Source organism: Stenella coeruleoalba, assembly GCF_951394435.1.
Source record: "Stenella coeruleoalba genome assembly, chromosome: 13".
NCBI classification, from domain to species: domain Eukaryota; kingdom Metazoa; phylum Chordata; class Mammalia; order Artiodactyla; family Delphinidae; genus Stenella; species Stenella coeruleoalba.
The window spans coordinates 55,823,017-55,840,224 of NC_137159.1; the positions used below are offsets into that span (position 1 = coordinate 55,823,017).

General features: G+C 36.5%; 1 protein-coding gene across 8 annotated transcripts in view; it reads right to left on the reverse strand.

Moving 5' to 3' along the window:
* Window positions 1-17,208, reverse strand: part of MTA3 (metastasis associated 1 family member 3) — a 164,109-nt gene that overhangs the window by 74,694 nt on the left and 72,207 nt on the right. For all 8 annotated transcript variants that reach the window (XM_079940382.1, XM_079940381.1, XM_079940379.1 and 5 more), the window contains 3 exons: window positions 14,287-14,350; window positions 13,138-13,255; window positions 1,554-1,656 (listed from right to left, as the gene is read on the reverse strand). In XM_079940382.1, the coding sequence (XP_079796508.1) occupies window positions 1,554-1,656; window positions 13,138-13,255; window positions 14,287-14,350 (285 nt within the window). The remainder of the gene's footprint in view (window positions 1-1,553; window positions 1,657-13,137; window positions 13,256-14,286; window positions 14,351-17,208) is intronic.

Consider the following 17,208-nt stretch of genomic DNA (forward strand, 5'->3'; position numbering starts at 1 on the left):
TAGGCGTGTGGGCTCTGTAGTCTAAATGCCTACCCACCGATACAATGTATGACTTCCATGGTGACTGGCACTATGAACAGTGCTAAGGATGGGCTAAGACCCTTTTGTCCTTTGTATTATAAAAAACATTCGACAAAAAATTAGAGAATATAATGAAGATGCTTGTAATCATGTCCAAATCTACCTCATTCTAATATTTTGCCATGTTTGAAGCAACAAGTATATATTGTACAGCACAGGGCAATATAGCCATTATTTTGTAATAACTTTAAATGGAGTATAATCTATAAAAATACTGAATCACATTTTGCCACATTTGTTTTTTTCTTTTTTTTTTTTTGGCTGCATCAGATCTTAGTTGTGGCACAAGGGATCTTTTGTTGCGGCTCACAGGCTATTTGTTGCGGTGCACGGACTTCTCTCTAGCTGTGGCACATGGCTCCAGAGCACACGGGCTCTGTAGTTTGCGGCACGCAGGCTCTCTAGTTGAGGTGCATGGGCTCATTAGTTGTGGGGCGCTCGGGCTTAGCTGCCCCGTGGCATGCGGGATCTCAGTTCCCCGAGCAGGATCAAACCCACGTCCCTTGCATGGGAAGGCGCATTCTTTACCACTGGACCCAGGAAGTCTCTTGGTTCATTTTTTTAAGGAAATAAATTTTATCAATACACATTCCCAGAACTCATACATATATGTATAATATGCATATGCATACATATGCCCATTAATGAAATAAGACAATTGTTTGCACATTGTAAAATGTTTTTACCAGTGACCATACTGTATGTATTCTTACTCAACACTGTTTTTGAGGTTTATCTCTTTGCTACATATAGCCCTAATTCATTCATTTTCATTGTAAAGTAATACTCCATTACTAAATATACCTCAATTCATTCATCAACTGCTTGCTGATGTACTTTTAGGTTTTTTCCAATTTTTCTGCTATTACAATGCTATGATAATCTCACTTACTTTGCAGCAATTCCCCCATGAACATGACTTACTTTTATAATTCAAAAAATAAAAATAAACTTCTGTCCACTCATTTTCTCAAGAAAAGGGGTTGGGGGGGTGAGGGGGTGGGCAAGGCAGCTAGGGAGCCAGGCTTAGAACTCTCAAAGGACAGACTTACACCTAGCCAACAGACATTACTCACACGTGGGTGCAATTAGAGGAGCACAATATTACTGACACCTGAATAATCCCTGACTAGCTTAAAGGAGATCACTGCTTTAATTAAAGATATGGGATTTCAGGTGTTGAGTTTCTACTTTATACTTTTCTGTAGTGCTTACATTTTTACAAGGAGCATTTATTTTCTTAATCAGTAAAAATTAATAAATCTATTTTCATTTTTAAAACAGAAACTAATGATAATAAACCATATTATTTAGGAAGAGGTGTGATATATATTTGACTTTCTTACACAGTTAGAAAAAGAAAAATACAACCAATGAAAAATAGAACACAAAAAAAGGAAAATTCATAAAATTTCTATAAATTCTTTTATAAAAAGAAAAGACATCTCTTGACTCCACAGTGCCATACTCACCGTGCTACAACTAAAAATTGGTCAATCTGTCGATCTGTAAGTGGGCTATTTGGGTCCCAAACTTTCACTTCCAATTTTGACTGTTCCCTTTCATCTGATTCTCCTGTCCAAGAACAAAGAAAATGGAGTCTTGTTACTCACAAGGCACATACATTGTCACATATGATTGATGACTGAGGTCACCAAAGCATTAAAAGTATAAGGTAAATGTACATGGTTTGCATACATTCTATCAGACAGCAGATGTAGAACACTCTGTAAAGTGAACGCTGATGATAACACAGCCAAACCGACCATATGATGTCTTCACTTAGTCATTAACATGTCTTTCCTGTGTATTTGTATGCGTGAGGCCCCAAGCCTCACTAAGGGATACAGAGACAGAAAAGAAAGATGCTCGAGTTATGATAAAACTTACTCATAAATAACTATGATACACACGAAAAGAAACAGATGTCACAGAGACGTATAGATATGACCATAAGATCCTGAAGATTAGAGAAATCATTTCAGGCTAGTTAGGGAAGGATGTCATGCACGAGGTGGCATTCCTGCTACGAACTGAAGGGTATGAATGCACTGGCAGGGGGAGAGAACTTAAAGTAAGAAATGAGAACGGTGCTCGCTTTGGCAGCACATATACTAAAATTGGAACGATACAGAGAAGATTAGCATGGCCCCTGCGCAAGGATGACAACACGCAAATTCGTGAAGCGTTCCATATTTTTTTGTGACCACCTAGAGGGGTGGGATAAGGAGGGTGGGAGGGAGGGAGACGCAAGAGGGAAGAGATATGGGGACATATTTATATGTATAACTGATTCACTTTGTTATAAAGCAGAAACTAACAAACCATTGTAAAGCAATTATACTGCAATAAAGATGTTAAAAAAAAGAATATATCAGAACAAATTTGGCAGAAATTATCAAAAGACTGTTGTAAATAATAAAAGAATTGATTAAAATTTTAAAAAAAAGAAATGAGAATGTGAACAAAGTCATGGGGCTTTAAGATGTGGTAGAAAAGTAGCTAATTTTGTCAGGAGTACATCAAGGGGAATGAGAATAGATAGCTAAAAGAAGTGGGTTATGAAAATATTACTGAAGATTCTGCACAGATTTTCTGAATAGATTTTTATTTGGAGGTAATAGGCCCTTGCCTTTTTAGCAGTAGAGTGACAAAACCAGAAACAAATTTCACATCCAACACTTAGCAATGGAATAATTTTCTCTACAGAGATACATGATACAGACAGGGAGACATGGTATTGACAGTGACAATAAAGAGCTAAGAGAGAATATTTAGAAATGACAGTGACAGACTGGTATAATGGGTAGGTTTCCAGTCTTGAGAACTACATAGATAGTGTTGGCATTAACAGAAAGAAGGAAACAATCGAGAGGTTGAGGAAAAGACTGAGGATAATACAGGATGCTTTGTTTTAGGAACGTCTCAAGAGGAGATATAACCATCAGGCAAGACTCAATGTTAGGATAAAAGATGGTAATGGAAAACACACTTGGGAGTTGATTGGATTCCAATTTACAGCTATGAATTTCCTATCAGGCTAGGAATTGGTTTGGGCTATGTTTTGGTTTTGATCACTGCATCTATAATATCAGGCAGAGAGTCTTGCACTGACTGACATACTAGGAGGCTGAACATCCCTTGGTGACTGATGAATCCAGGCTATAGGCTTATTAATGTGTTCCCTCCTAGAATGGGAGCAAGCAGGTACTGAGGCTCAAAAGGAGAAAGCGGGAGGGCAGAACCGGCCAGCCCAACTGCAGTCTCCTAAGTCAGCCACTGCCGTCAGGTAGGGGGCCTGCCCATCCTGCTCCTTGTTCAAAGACAGGTAGGTAACGAAAAAGTCAACTGCCACCCCCAACATAAAGAAGCACAAGCAGCCCAGAGTGAGTACTAGTCCAAAGACATATCAAGTGTTTAAAAGGATTTCGTTTTCCATTGTTTTTGCTTACAATGCATGTGACCACCTAGAGGGGTGGGATAGGGAGGATGGGAGGGAGACGCAAGAGGGAGGAGATATGGGGATATATGTATATGTATAGCTGATTCACTTTGTTATACAGCAGAAACTAACACACCATTGTAAAGCAATTATACTCCAATAAAGATGTTAAAAAAAAGATTCAATTGGTTCATTTTTAAAAACCATTTACAAACCCAAACGTTTGTAAACTGCATGAAACTTTTGAAAGGAAAATGACACAATTATACTCCCCAGTATCTCCAAGAAATACATGTTAAGTAGGATAAATAGTAAAATAGAAAAGAAATATAATAATAATTATCTGCATTTTTAAATAATACAAGATGAAATGATGATGCTATTCAGTATTAAGCCCCTTCTATTATATATTCTAGAATGTAAGGGTAAAACTGATATTTACTTTTCAAATTTAAGTCAGTTAAATTGATAAACTTCAATCCTATCCATACATTCTGCAGCATACAGAGGAAAGATAATTCAGTATAAGAATGCTAAATAAATTTGCTATAAACAATAAAACACTCCTGAATGCATTTCTACTAACAACTAAAACATACAATATCATGGGATGAGAACAAAAATAACAAGAACATAAAAAGAATACAGAATGTTCTATTCAAACAATCACTCTAGGGAATTCCCCATTTTGGATTCATCATATCATATAATTACATTTATATCAATTTAATCACTTTTTCACAAGGGAAAAACTTTTAAGAAGCTCTGGAATCTATATAATGAAAGCCTCAACTAAGCTGTCAGCACTCTGTAGAATGGTCTTGGGAAATGTATGAGCCAGAGACTGAACCAAGAAGAATGCTAGGCTCTGGTCATGTTCATTCCAGTCACTGCAATAATCTCACTTTCCTCCTCCATTTATGATAATCTGGGCAATTACAATCTGCTCTAGTCCCACACCAGCCCATGAAGCTCTCTCTCTCTGTGAATTCCTACTAAATGTATTTACCAACTACTTACACGATTATATATAGCATCCAATTTTTTGCTTCATACGTTCCTCTTCATCATTTTGAAGAAATGTAGATTCAACAATGATTTTATATGTGTTAGCCCTAATCCTTCAGCTATACTTTAAGATTTCTAGAAAATAATGGCAAAGTACTTCTTCAGTATACCCTTAAAGAGCACAGACCATTGTTCAAAGACTGAAGAGCTAGGGCTGGATGGATCTGTCATCCTATAGACCCTTTGCTGGACAACTAGAAATATTCTTTGTTCTAAATATAATTCATTTTCTCTGTAACAACCATCAGAGTATATTATATTTAATTCAGAAACACAGAAGGCTGCCATTTATCACCATTTTTATTAATGTTCTGAAAGTTCTGGGCAATGTTTTAAGTGATGCAACAAAGGATAATAGGTTACTAGAAACAAATACTGTATGATATCACTTTATGTGGAATCTTAAAAAGCCAAACTCATTAAAACAGAGCAGAATGGTGGTTACCAGGGGCTGGAAAGGGGGTGGGGTGGAGGGGGATGGGGAGAGGTTGTTTAAGGGTTGCTCCAACTGCTAGGTAAGTAAGTTCTGGAGATCTAATGCACAGCACAGTGATTACAGACAATACTGTTATTATAAACTTCAAAGTTGATAAGAGACTAGATCTTTGTTCCCACCACAATAAAGAAGTGATAATTATGACACGATAGATAGCTAATGCTATGGTGGTAACCAACCTGCAATACCTAAATGTAATCAAATCAACAAATTAAACATACACAGTGTTATACGGCAATTATATCTCAATAAAAATAGATTTTAAAAATAAATTACAAGAAAGGCACAATAAAAAATGAATATATAAAACCCAATGGCATTCCAAAGAGAATGAAAACAAAAATGTAAAAAAAAAAAAATCACATATATTATGGCAACAAAAATATAAAATACTAAGAAACAAAATTGGAAGTATGTTTATATAAAGAAATTACAAAACTTTCAGAGAACATAACATGACTTAAATAAAGAAGATTTTAAAATCTTAAGGCTGTCATTTTTGTACAAGTACTTGAAGTTAAATTTAACAAAATTTAGTTCTGAAAGCCCACAAAATAATTCAAATATTAATCTCTACAAATCAAAGAATATTACCATTATTAAAAGAGTAATATAAGAGGATCCTCCAAACTGGGTGGGATTGTAATATATAGCAACAGTAATCAAACAATGTGGTACTGGCACAAAAATAAACAGAATCAAAACCACAGAAATAGACCAGGTAATATAATTCATATTTGAAAATTTAAATATTACTATAACTATGTAAATATTAACTAACATACATTTAGTGCTTACTATGTCCCCAAAACCCTTTACAGTAGGGTTCCTCTGTACACAGTGTGCACTGTTGACACTTTGGGCCAACAACTCCTTGTCATGGGGGCTGTCCTGTGCATTGTACTATGCTCAGCAGCAGTCCTGATCTCCACCCACTAGAAGCCAGTAGCATCTCCCGCTCCACCCAGGTGTGGCAACCAAAAATGTCTACAGACATTGTCTAATGTCCCACGGAAGACAAAACTGCCCTGGGTTATGAACTACTGCGCTCACATGGTTGCAGCCGATATCTGCTTACACTTACTTGTTATGGTCTGGTGTTTTTAAGTTAATTAACATCTACCACATTGCGGAAAACACATTCTGCAAAATTACACACTTGAAAATAATAGTGTCTACGGAAAAACAGGACAAAAATTTTTAAAACCTAAGAACCAGAGCACTTAAAAAAAAAAAAAGTAACAATCATAACAAAAATACCAACACAGTTAAATCTCCACTGACATTTGCACCAAGCACAAAGGTCAGTCAATCCTTTATCTTCTAAAACCCTGGACTTATGCTTCCTCCACGGAGATGTAGGTCATTGTGTAGTTTCAACAAAATAAAAAATAAAATCTAGGGTATAGGCTTTTATAAACACTGGGGAAGATATTTTTCATTCCTTTATCTGTAACTCTAAGATGCGCCATATACTGTTTTTTTTTTCTTAAACGCTCTTCATCTGTGAGAATAACTGCTTAGAAAAGCCTCAGATGAACGGACAATTTCCACACTATACTGACATTTTTCTATTGACTGTATATGAGCTAATTCAAGTTTAAAAGGCATGTATTTTAGCATAAGAGACTATTCTAATTTAATTCTTTAACTTTCAAAGAGAGACACACCCTAAATTCCCAAATACAGACAGGAGTTACTTAATTAGGAGCAGTAGACAGTTGGTGGCCCGGGAGAAGCAACTGTAATAGCGAACACTGAGCAGCAGGTGCTGTGCTAAATGCTTTACAAGGGCTTCCCTGGTGGCACAGTGGTTAAGAATCCCCCTACCAATGCAGGGGACACAGGTTTGATCCCTGGTCTGGGAAGATCCCACATGGCACGAAGCAACTAAGCCCGTGCGCCACAACTACTGAGCCTCCACTATAGAGCCCGCGAGCCACAACTACTGAGCCTGCGTGCCATAACTACTGAAGCCTGCCGCGTGCCTAGAGCCTGTGCTCCACAACAAGAGAAGCCACCGCAATGAGAAGCATGCGCACTGCAATGAAGAGTAGGCCCCGCTCGCCGCAACTAGAGACAGCCCACGTGTAGCAACGAAGACCCAACATAGGCAAAAATAAATAAATAAAAATAAAATAAATTTTAAAAAATAAAAAATGCTTTACAAGAATTACTTCATTTGATCATCACAACACTATGATGTATGCACATACATTATTACTCACTTTTTAAAGAGGAAGAAATGGGAACTTGGAGAGGTTAAATAATTTTCCCAAGGTAACTGAGCTAAAACATAGTACAGCCAGATTTTACCCAAAACTGTGAATCCAAAGTCATTTTTGTTTAATAATTTTTTTTTTTTTTTTTTGCGGTACGCGGGCCTCTCACTGCTGTGGCCTCTCCCGTTGTGGAGCACAGGCTCCAGACGCGCAGGCTCAGCGGCCATGGCTCACGGGCCCAGCCGCTCCATGGCACGTGGGATCCTCCCGGACCGGGGCACAAACCCGTTTCCCCTGCATCAGCAGGCGGACTCTCAACCACTGCGCCACCAGGGAAGCCCCCTTGTTTAATAATTTAATGTTATAATACTTTTAACAGTTACAAAGTTTAATATGTAAATAATTTCTTAAAATTCCAATTTTACAATACAGCTAAATAATAATTCAAAACTTACTACATATGACATCTTTTTTCTATGGAAAATTCTCTAGGTAGTTATTCAAACTCAAAAAAGATTTAAAATCTAAAAAACAAACCTTCACCTTCGCTTGCAAGCTACATACTGATCTTTCCAGATCTCAAGAGTTTGCTAGATGGTGGGTAGCCATAAATGAATTTTAAAATTCTAAAGCCACAAAAAAGAAATATTCACCAGCAAGACAAATGCCACAACAATGTCTTAAATTCATCAGGACACATTCACAAAGAAAGCAAGACTGTAATATATTCTGGCATGGAGCTGATGCTTCCACCTACTCAGGATATTAATTCAAGTTCTACATCCCATGCCAATGCAAATTGGAGTGGGGACTGGTCTAAACGTACCCACTCAAGAGTATCAAAAGGGTTAGTAAGCACAGACTGCATCAAGTCCTAAATATCTGTTCTTGAATATGATGTTTTCTATGATTTAATTCCCCTGCAAACAGGTACTGGCTGTGTATGAAAGTTTCTATGATGGCAGTGTCTGTGTTTTTCAAGTGTGGTTTAACTGCTGGAGTACCTATCTGCCACCCTACTCCTTCTTCCCAGAAAATATACTAATTAGAAGAAGGGGTTCTTTAAATCTTGCATCTAGTTGGTTTCCTGATTACAAGTGAAAAAAACATTTTGGATACGCTAAATGCTTTAAGTTGAAATAAGAGCCCAAAGTGACTTTCATTTATGTTGAAAAACACAATGTTTTTCATTGCTAAAGATGAACACGTATAAATAAAGCTAACAAGTTATAAACTTGGGATTTCCCTGGTGGTGCAGTGGTTAAGAATCCGCCCGCCAGTGCAGGGGACACGGGTACGATCCTGGGAGGATCCCATATGCCGCGGAGCAACTAAGCCCATGTAGCACAACTACTGAGCCTGCGTTCTAGAGCCCGCGTGCCACAACTACTGAGCCCACGTGCTGCAACTACTGAAGCCCGTGCACCTAGAGCCTGTGCTCTGCAACGAGAAGCCACCACAATGAGAAGCCCACGCACAACAAAGAGTAGTCCTTGCTCGTCGCAACTAAAGAAAGCCTGCACACAGCAACTAAGACCCAAAGCAGCCAGAAAAAAAATAATTAAATAAAATAAACTTAACAAGAAATATATAAAATCTGTATTAAAACAAAACAAACAAACAAAAAACTTCCACAAGACCCAAAAGTAGCCTTGAACAAAGAGAAAGAATCCCTTGTGTCTGGATAGGATGTTTCAAAATCATCAATATGTCTGTCTAACTTAAAAATTAACTGCATCCCCAATAAAAACAGGAAGGAAGATTTTTTTTTTCTGGTGTTAGTCAAGCTTGGAAAAATAAGAGGGGAACTAGCCTCACCAGATATTAACACATACTACAAAGCCTCTATAATTAAAACATGGGTTACTAGAGCATGAACAGACAGACAGACCAGGGGAATAGAACAGAAACCTCAGAAGCAGACCCAATATTATAAAATAATCAATCACCTCCCAAAGTAATCTTAATATTAATACAATTTCAATCAGAATCCTAATGAAATCTGGAAAGGAAGACATTGACAAATTGATGATAAACTTTGACAGTAAGAAAAAAAAATCTCATCGACATGAGAACCCTACCACAACCAAGAAATTTTAAAGAACAACTGAGGGGAAACTTACCCGGCCATTAAACACATAAATAGATAAAATAAACGTGGATCTATCACACAATGGAATACTACAGAACATAATTTCGTGGATCTCTATACATATTTATATAACAAACAGTCTGGGAGAACATGTTAAATTAATAACAGTGGTTAATAGTGGGTTCGAAGGGATGATCTGAGGGACTACTACTTTTTGTTTCCAATATAATTACATTTTCTATCACAATTCATACTGTTTGCAATAAAATAAATTTTAAGATTTAAAAAATGGGAAAAGGCAAAGGGAAAACAGTAGAGCCCCTTCGTTATACTATGTTACAAAGGGACTTCATCATAAGCGCTTCTAACTGCAAGGACTGGGGGTTTTGACTGTGCAATGAAGAGACAGGATTCTGATCGGCACAGTGGCCTTCAAGTTGATTCTCTGAATCCTAAGGTTCAGTAAGGTACCTCAAGAGACTCAACAGGGCCTTCTCTTCCACTTCACCCACAACAACCTGACTTTCTTATTTAAGGTCATACTGCGTAATAAGAAAGGGTTCTACTGCCTAAATAAAGTTTGTAAACCACCCACCCGGAAGACTACTAAGAGAAACGCAATGTTAAAGGCAATTAATACTTGTTAATGAATTATAAGATCTATTATATTAATGAATATTTAGTCACAACTGGTGTAACTGCCCAAATGCCACAAGCTGTTAAGAATCTTTCCTTTTACCTGGAAGAAGAACCTCAAGGTTCTTACCCTCAAGAATTCAAATCCTTATTGAGAAGTACTGTAGAATAAATTATTGCATTTTATATATGATTTCGTTTCCTAAAATAATTTTGTAAATTCTAAGCTAGGTAGATATGCTTTCCAAATTACTAACTCTAACCAGCTTTATGCTTTTCAGGGGCAATATCATACGTAAAAGTTTTGCAGATAAGTGGGAACTCATGAGATTCCATGATCTGATTTTTATGCGCCCCCATTACTTGAAATATCCCAACTTTATTACTTGGTTCAGCATTTATCTTTACATGAGCAATACACAAAATTTTCTAGGCTTTCTATACACCTAGGCTTATGTCAGTGCTCAAGAAAGAACCAAACATAAAAAAAATAAATTAGGGAGTTCCCCGGTGGTCTAGTGGTTAGGACTTGGAGCTTTCACTGCCATGGCCCAGGTTCAATCCCTGGTCAGGGAACTGAGATCGTGCAAGCCACGGCGCACCCAAAATAAAAATAAATAAATTAAAATTAAAAAATAAATTAAAATACTTCAATAAAATATATATATAAATTTAAAAATCAAAAAAATTAAAAAGCACAACATTGTAAATCAACTATACTTCAATAAAATATATTTATATATATATATAAATTTTTTTCTTATGAAAAAGAGAGAGAGGACCACACAATCAACAGCTCAGGCAGTCCAAAATTTTAAAAGTCAAATAATAAAAATAGCACACAAGATTACATGAACGACACAGTCTGCAGAGTTTGACAAGGGGAGAGATCAAAGTTCAGGGAGGAGTTAACAAAGGGCTGCTTAGGGGATGTAGAACTTGGGTCAGGCGACAAGCACACATGAGCACCAGGGTCACTCCTGGCTTTTGACCTGTGCATAGATGGACTTGCTGAACTATCTCACTAAGAGTGTATACATCTGCCCCAAACTCAAAGAACTGTCACAAAAGAGGGTGAAATGTACTACATATAAATTATACCTTAATTAAAACAAGGAAAAAAGACACCTGTAAATAATTACTTGGAAGACAATTACCATTTTGTATAAAATTTCAGAAACACATGCCTTATGACTTAGTAATTTCATTTCTGGGAACATATTTTCCAGTTATATCCAGAGTACAAAATTATGCATTATATAAAGGATACAATGCAGCACTATTTGTAAAACTTAAAAATCAAGTGTTTTTAAAAATAAAACAATAAATATTTAGTGAACACTTACATGTAGTGATAAAAGTCTAAGATCAAACATTACGGACTATAAAACATCCAAAATTATTTCTGGAAGAAAAGATGGTTTGTACAGAACAGAATGCTAATAAACGCAATCTCTCAGCCTATAATAAACCGAGTCACTACTTACAATTTCTTCAAAAAAAACTTCTAAACACAGATGAGTGCAGACGTGGCATTCTGTTCTCAAAGCTTAGTCGTTACTGACTGACCTTTCCTTGTAATGAATTCATGAAAATGCAGAAGTCTGCAACCTGTTATTATTCACAGCCACCTCACCTACCCACCACTGACAATGACAACACAACTCTATCCTGAGTTGATTTAACTTTTCTGCATATACTTCCTATAGGTAAGGCAAGGTAAAGAATGCTAATTATATAAACCTTAAGGGATAAATTCTAAACTTCTGTATGACAAAAATTCTCAATTTCTGTATAACAAAAATAAATAAAACAAATTTAAAATCATTAACATTTTTTAAGTGAGGAGGCAGACAAAGGGCAAATACTTTTATATTTGTTTACCTTTAATATGCAAAATACTCTTGCCAATACATATAAATAACCAAATAGAAAATACACAAGAAATTTACAGAAGAGCAGTAACGGAAAGCATAAGTAACTTTTAAAAATTAAAGAAAAAGAAAAAAAAAACAACAAAAAAAATGAAAAGCCAAGACAACAGTATCACAAAATGGGCAAGGGGGGTTCTTTAATAATCTAGTGGTGGAAGCATTTGGTTCACTCATATGAAAATTAACAGCCTTTTTGAAGGGCAAAGAAGCATTTTCAATATCTTCCAGGGAGCTATGCTTGAAAAATATTTACACAGCGTAAGTATATGTAAAGCTTTTCTAGAAGCATCATTTGTAATATCAAAAAATGTAAACACCTGAAAGTCTGTCAATAGGGTACTGGTAAAGGAAATAAATTGTGGCACATCCATGCAGACTTAAGAACTCTACAGTCACTGAAAAGAATAAAGCCACTCTGCTCATCAGGAAAGATGCTAAAGATACACTATTAACTGAAAGAAGCAACTGCAGAGCAACGTGCAACTTGCCATCCCACAAAGACCACACCTGAATGGGTTACGAGCCAGAGACTGTACCAAAAAAAAAAAAAAAAATACCCTGAACAATATTAGTAATTAAATATGGGTTTGGAAAGAAGGAAAGGGGGTGGTGTTCATTTTCTATATTACACGTTTCTTTGTGTTTTATTTTTTAATGGTAAGAATGTCTTACTTTTGAAATCAGAAAATAAAGGTTTTAAGTATATAATTATGACAGAAGAAAGAAAAGTCTTGCTAGGAAGATCTGTGTTTAAAATGCAAAGCTCTGAATCTCTCTGGTATAGAAACTACGCAGATCTGCCAAAATTCCCACCAAAATGTAAATGTTCACTAGATTGCAAGGCTACCATAGAGAGATGACATGAAGGCACTCAGGATCTCAAGGCGTGAGCGTGTCACACTGAAACACAAGTTCAACAACACTAACATTCTTAAAGTTGTATTTAAAAGAAAAACACAGGCAGAAAACTCATGAAAGTGTGAAATAAAAAATGAATAACTGATCGATTAAATTATTTTTCATTGCCGTTTGTTGTATTTCTAAAGTTGGAAGAGCCCGTTACTTTTAAACTTTAGCCTGAAAGTTGTTTCTTCCATATGAGGAAAATATTTGAGTTTCAAGGTACATTTGTTTTCATGGGATTTGCAACCCAAAGGAAAACATACCTTCTAAGAGCATTTCTGGAATGTCTGCTTGATATCTAGGTCCCACTCTGATTTCACCTTTGTCAGCTAACAGTGTTTTCACTGAGGGATCATAGACCAATGAGTAGAAAAAAGTATCCTGGAAAAAAAAGAAAAGACAGAAAATACCTAGGTAAACATAATTCCTTCTACTTTTTATAAAGCAATAAATCCAATGTCACAATAATGAAACCATAAAACTACAGAGTAGGGCTTCCCTGGTGGCACAGTGGTTGAGAGTCCACCTGCCGATGCAGGGGACACGGGTTCGTGCCCCGGTCTGGGAAGATCCCACGTGCCACGCAGCGGCTGGGCCCGTGAGCCATGGCCACTGAGCCTGCGCGTCTGGAGCCTGTGCTCCGCAATGGGAGAGGCCACAACAGTGAGAGGCCCGCGTACCGCAAACAAACAAAAAAAAAGAAAAAATGTCCCTTTAATTCTGTAAAAAAAAAAAAAAAAAAAACCTATGTGTAATAAAGATTTTGGGAAAACAAACACTATGTAATTATAAAGCTTAAATACTGAAACATTATCAATAGTAAAATATTTTCTCCACAACACAAATGATAAAAGTCACATAAAACTACAAAATGTGGAATAGCCTTGCTTACAAGAATTTCCTCCCTTCAATGAAGTGCTTGCTCTAATTCAACTTGTTAAAAATGTTTAAAATGTTTCTTGAAGTTTACAGAAAAAAATATTTTTAGTTGACAAAGTTTATTAGGATTCCAGGGAAGAAAGCAGACCACCAATGGTAAAATCTCATCTGCAAACAGTCTAAAAGAAATGCTATTTATTTAAAAAGAAAAAAAAGGGAGGAGGACCAAATATACTGAAGTCATTTATTTCATAAAGCCAAAAATAGTTCTTCCACTACCAACTAAATCACGTGCTATACTTTACAAGCTTTTCATTACCAAGCAAAAGAGACAGACAGACATGGGAGTTTTTGCCAACTTTTATCTCAGTTAACCAGAAAAATAAAATTAACTGAATGCAGTCCAGTCATTATACTTTTACTATAATACTGCTATCATTGTACAATAATTTGTTAGAAGAAGAAATAATACAAAAGTATGGGCTTCTTATGAAATAGAGGGAAAACCAAAAACAAGTATAATTGTGAATTACCTCTTTATCAAGATATGACAATACAGACTCTGTCTCATTCAGAAGGGCAACACTGCATTTCCCCCTGTTGAAAGAGGAGAAAAGTGAATAAATAAAGGCCACCTCACCCTCACAGTGATGATATATATAAAGTTAGGAATATTCAAAATGTAAAGGTGGTATTAAGAAACTAGATGGCTTTTAGGAAAATCTATATATGTATATATACTTGGACTCTCTACCATCTTGGTTTTGTGTAACCTAAAAAATAAGGCTGTGTTTGTAGACATTTATTGAGAGGCTAATCTGGGGAAGGAACAATGTTAGGCAGTAAATCCTTGTAACATAAAACACTTTATAGGTATTTCCTAATTTTTCAAGAAAAAAAAGAAGAGTACAATGCAATATTCAGACCAAGAGCTAGTTTCTGAATCTGTAAAGAGTTAATATGAGGTAATTTTATACAAGGGATTTTCAAAGACAACACCATGCAAACCAATGCCTGAAATAACCTTCAAATTTTTAAAGTAGCCACTGCATATGAGAACCTAAAATAATATACATTCACATCAGGATTAAGTAACTTACCTTTATTGAAACTGTTCTAAAGACTAGTTAAAATTTAAATACAAGAAACTCCTGTAGAGCAAGGGGCAAATAAGATTCATGGACCTTGAAGTCTCATGGCATTTACCTTTGATAATAGCTGGGTGTGTGCTTGGAAAAGAAATGTCTATTTTAAAAAAGGCTTACAGGATATGGAAGCAACCTAAGTGTCCATCGACAGATGAATGGATAAAGATGTGGCACCTATATACAATGGAATATTACTCAGCCATAAAAAGAAACGAAATTGAGTTATTTGTAGTGAGGTGGATGGACCTAGAGAGTCATACAGAGTGAAGTAAGTCAGAGAGAGAAAAACAAATACCGTATGCTAACACATATATATGAAATCTAAAAAAAACCAAAAAAAGTTCTGAAGAACCTAGGGGCAGGACAGGAATAAAGACGCAGACGTAGAGAATGGACTTGAGGACACGGGGAGGCGGAAGGGTAAGCTGGGACGAAGTGAGAGAGTGGCATGGACATATATACACTACCAAATGTAAAATAGCTAGCTAGTGGGAAGCAGCTGCATAGCACAGGGAGATCAGCTCGGTGCTTTGTGACCACCTAGAGGGGTGGGATAGGGAGGGTGGGAGGGACACGCAAGAGGGAGGAGCTATGGGGATATATGTATATGTATAACTGATTCACTTTGTTATAAAGCAGAAACTAACACAACACTGTAAAGCAAGTATACTCCAATAAAGATGTACGTATGTATGTATGAATAAATAAATAAATAAATAAATATTTTTAAAAAGCGGTAAAAAAGGCTTATCTAGACCTGAGAAAAATCAGGGTTATTCAGGTAGTTGTATTTATTACCACTTTTAAAATTATCCTCCCAGCTTGAAAACTTCAATATAGCTACAAATTTGACAGGAAAATTTTGATAAGACTATTCAAGTTACAGATATTGGTCAGGGCTCACAAAATATTTTTTAAATGTCATAATATCATTTGATTTTCTAAACAAAAGTCACTACTTGCTCCCCATGAAATAGCCTGCAAAAACAAATGCATCAAATATACATTAAATAGGAAGCTTGTTGTTAGATTATCAGAGTGAAATACAATTCAAAGGAAAAAATTACCAAAAGCAAAACTTTTGCAAAAGTAAAATATTAACACATAAGTAAAAACTTATAGTTTACTAAAAAAAAAAAAAATTATAGTTTACTAAACATTTTGCAACTGTATATTCCTTAAATCTAAAAAAAGATTTCCTCTCATCAAAACATCTTTCTCTGTTAATCATCTTAGGTTGTTATCACTTCAAAAGATTTCTCTCAGGGACTTCCCTGGTGGCGCTGTGGTTAAGAATCCACCTGCCAATGCAGGGGACATGGGTTCGAGCCTTGGTCCAGGAAGATCCCACAGGCTGCAGAGCAGCTAAGCCCGTGCACCACAACTACTGAGCCTGCGCTCTAGAGCCTGCGAGCCACAACTACTGAGCCCACGCGCCTAGAGTCCGTGCTCCGCAACAAGAGAAGCCACCACAATGAGAAGACCCTGCACCACAACGAAGAGTAGCCCCTGCTCACCGCAACTAGAGAAAGCCCGCTTGCAGCAAAGAAGACCCAATGCAGCCAAAAATAAATAAATAAATTTATTTTTTAAAAAAATAAGATTTCTCTGTGAGCATGTGGTATTTCCATATTATCCTGTCAAATCTCTAATTTGATTACCAGGAGCTATAAAGGTTTTCTGCTTTTCTAATATATTTTATTCATGCATATTACTGAAGCAGAAAAATTAACATTATTACTTCAATGCATATGTAAAGTCAACAATTACATGACAAGCTCTTACAAAGGACAGAATTACGAGCAGGGAAATTGCTCTGTTGCTGTTACCGCATCTACAGCTGCCATAGAAGAACCTCTTATGACCTGTGAATACATGCTCATACATGCAAGAGTGCTTAAGCAACAAACGGGATTTCCAAAAATAGTTTCATTTACTTCTCTTGCCTCAATAACTGCTGACAAAGCAGTATTTCTAACATTTAATACTTAATCACCTAGAAAAAATATTTTTTTAAGTTCTCTAAAGTCAGGTTTGTTTTTTTTTAAAATGGAGAGGAGCAGATGCTGTAAATGTTATTCTAATAGATATCACTTGAATTTTATAGGATAACAGACACTGAAAATTCATTAAAAGAATATAGCATAGGGCTTCCTTGGTGGCGCAGCGGTTGAGAGTCCGCCTGCCGATGCAGGGGACACAGGTTCATGCCCCGGGTCCGGGAAGATCCCACATGCCGCGGAGCGGCTGGGCCCATGAGTCATGGCCACTGAGCCTGCACGTCCGGAGCCTGTGCTCCACAACGGG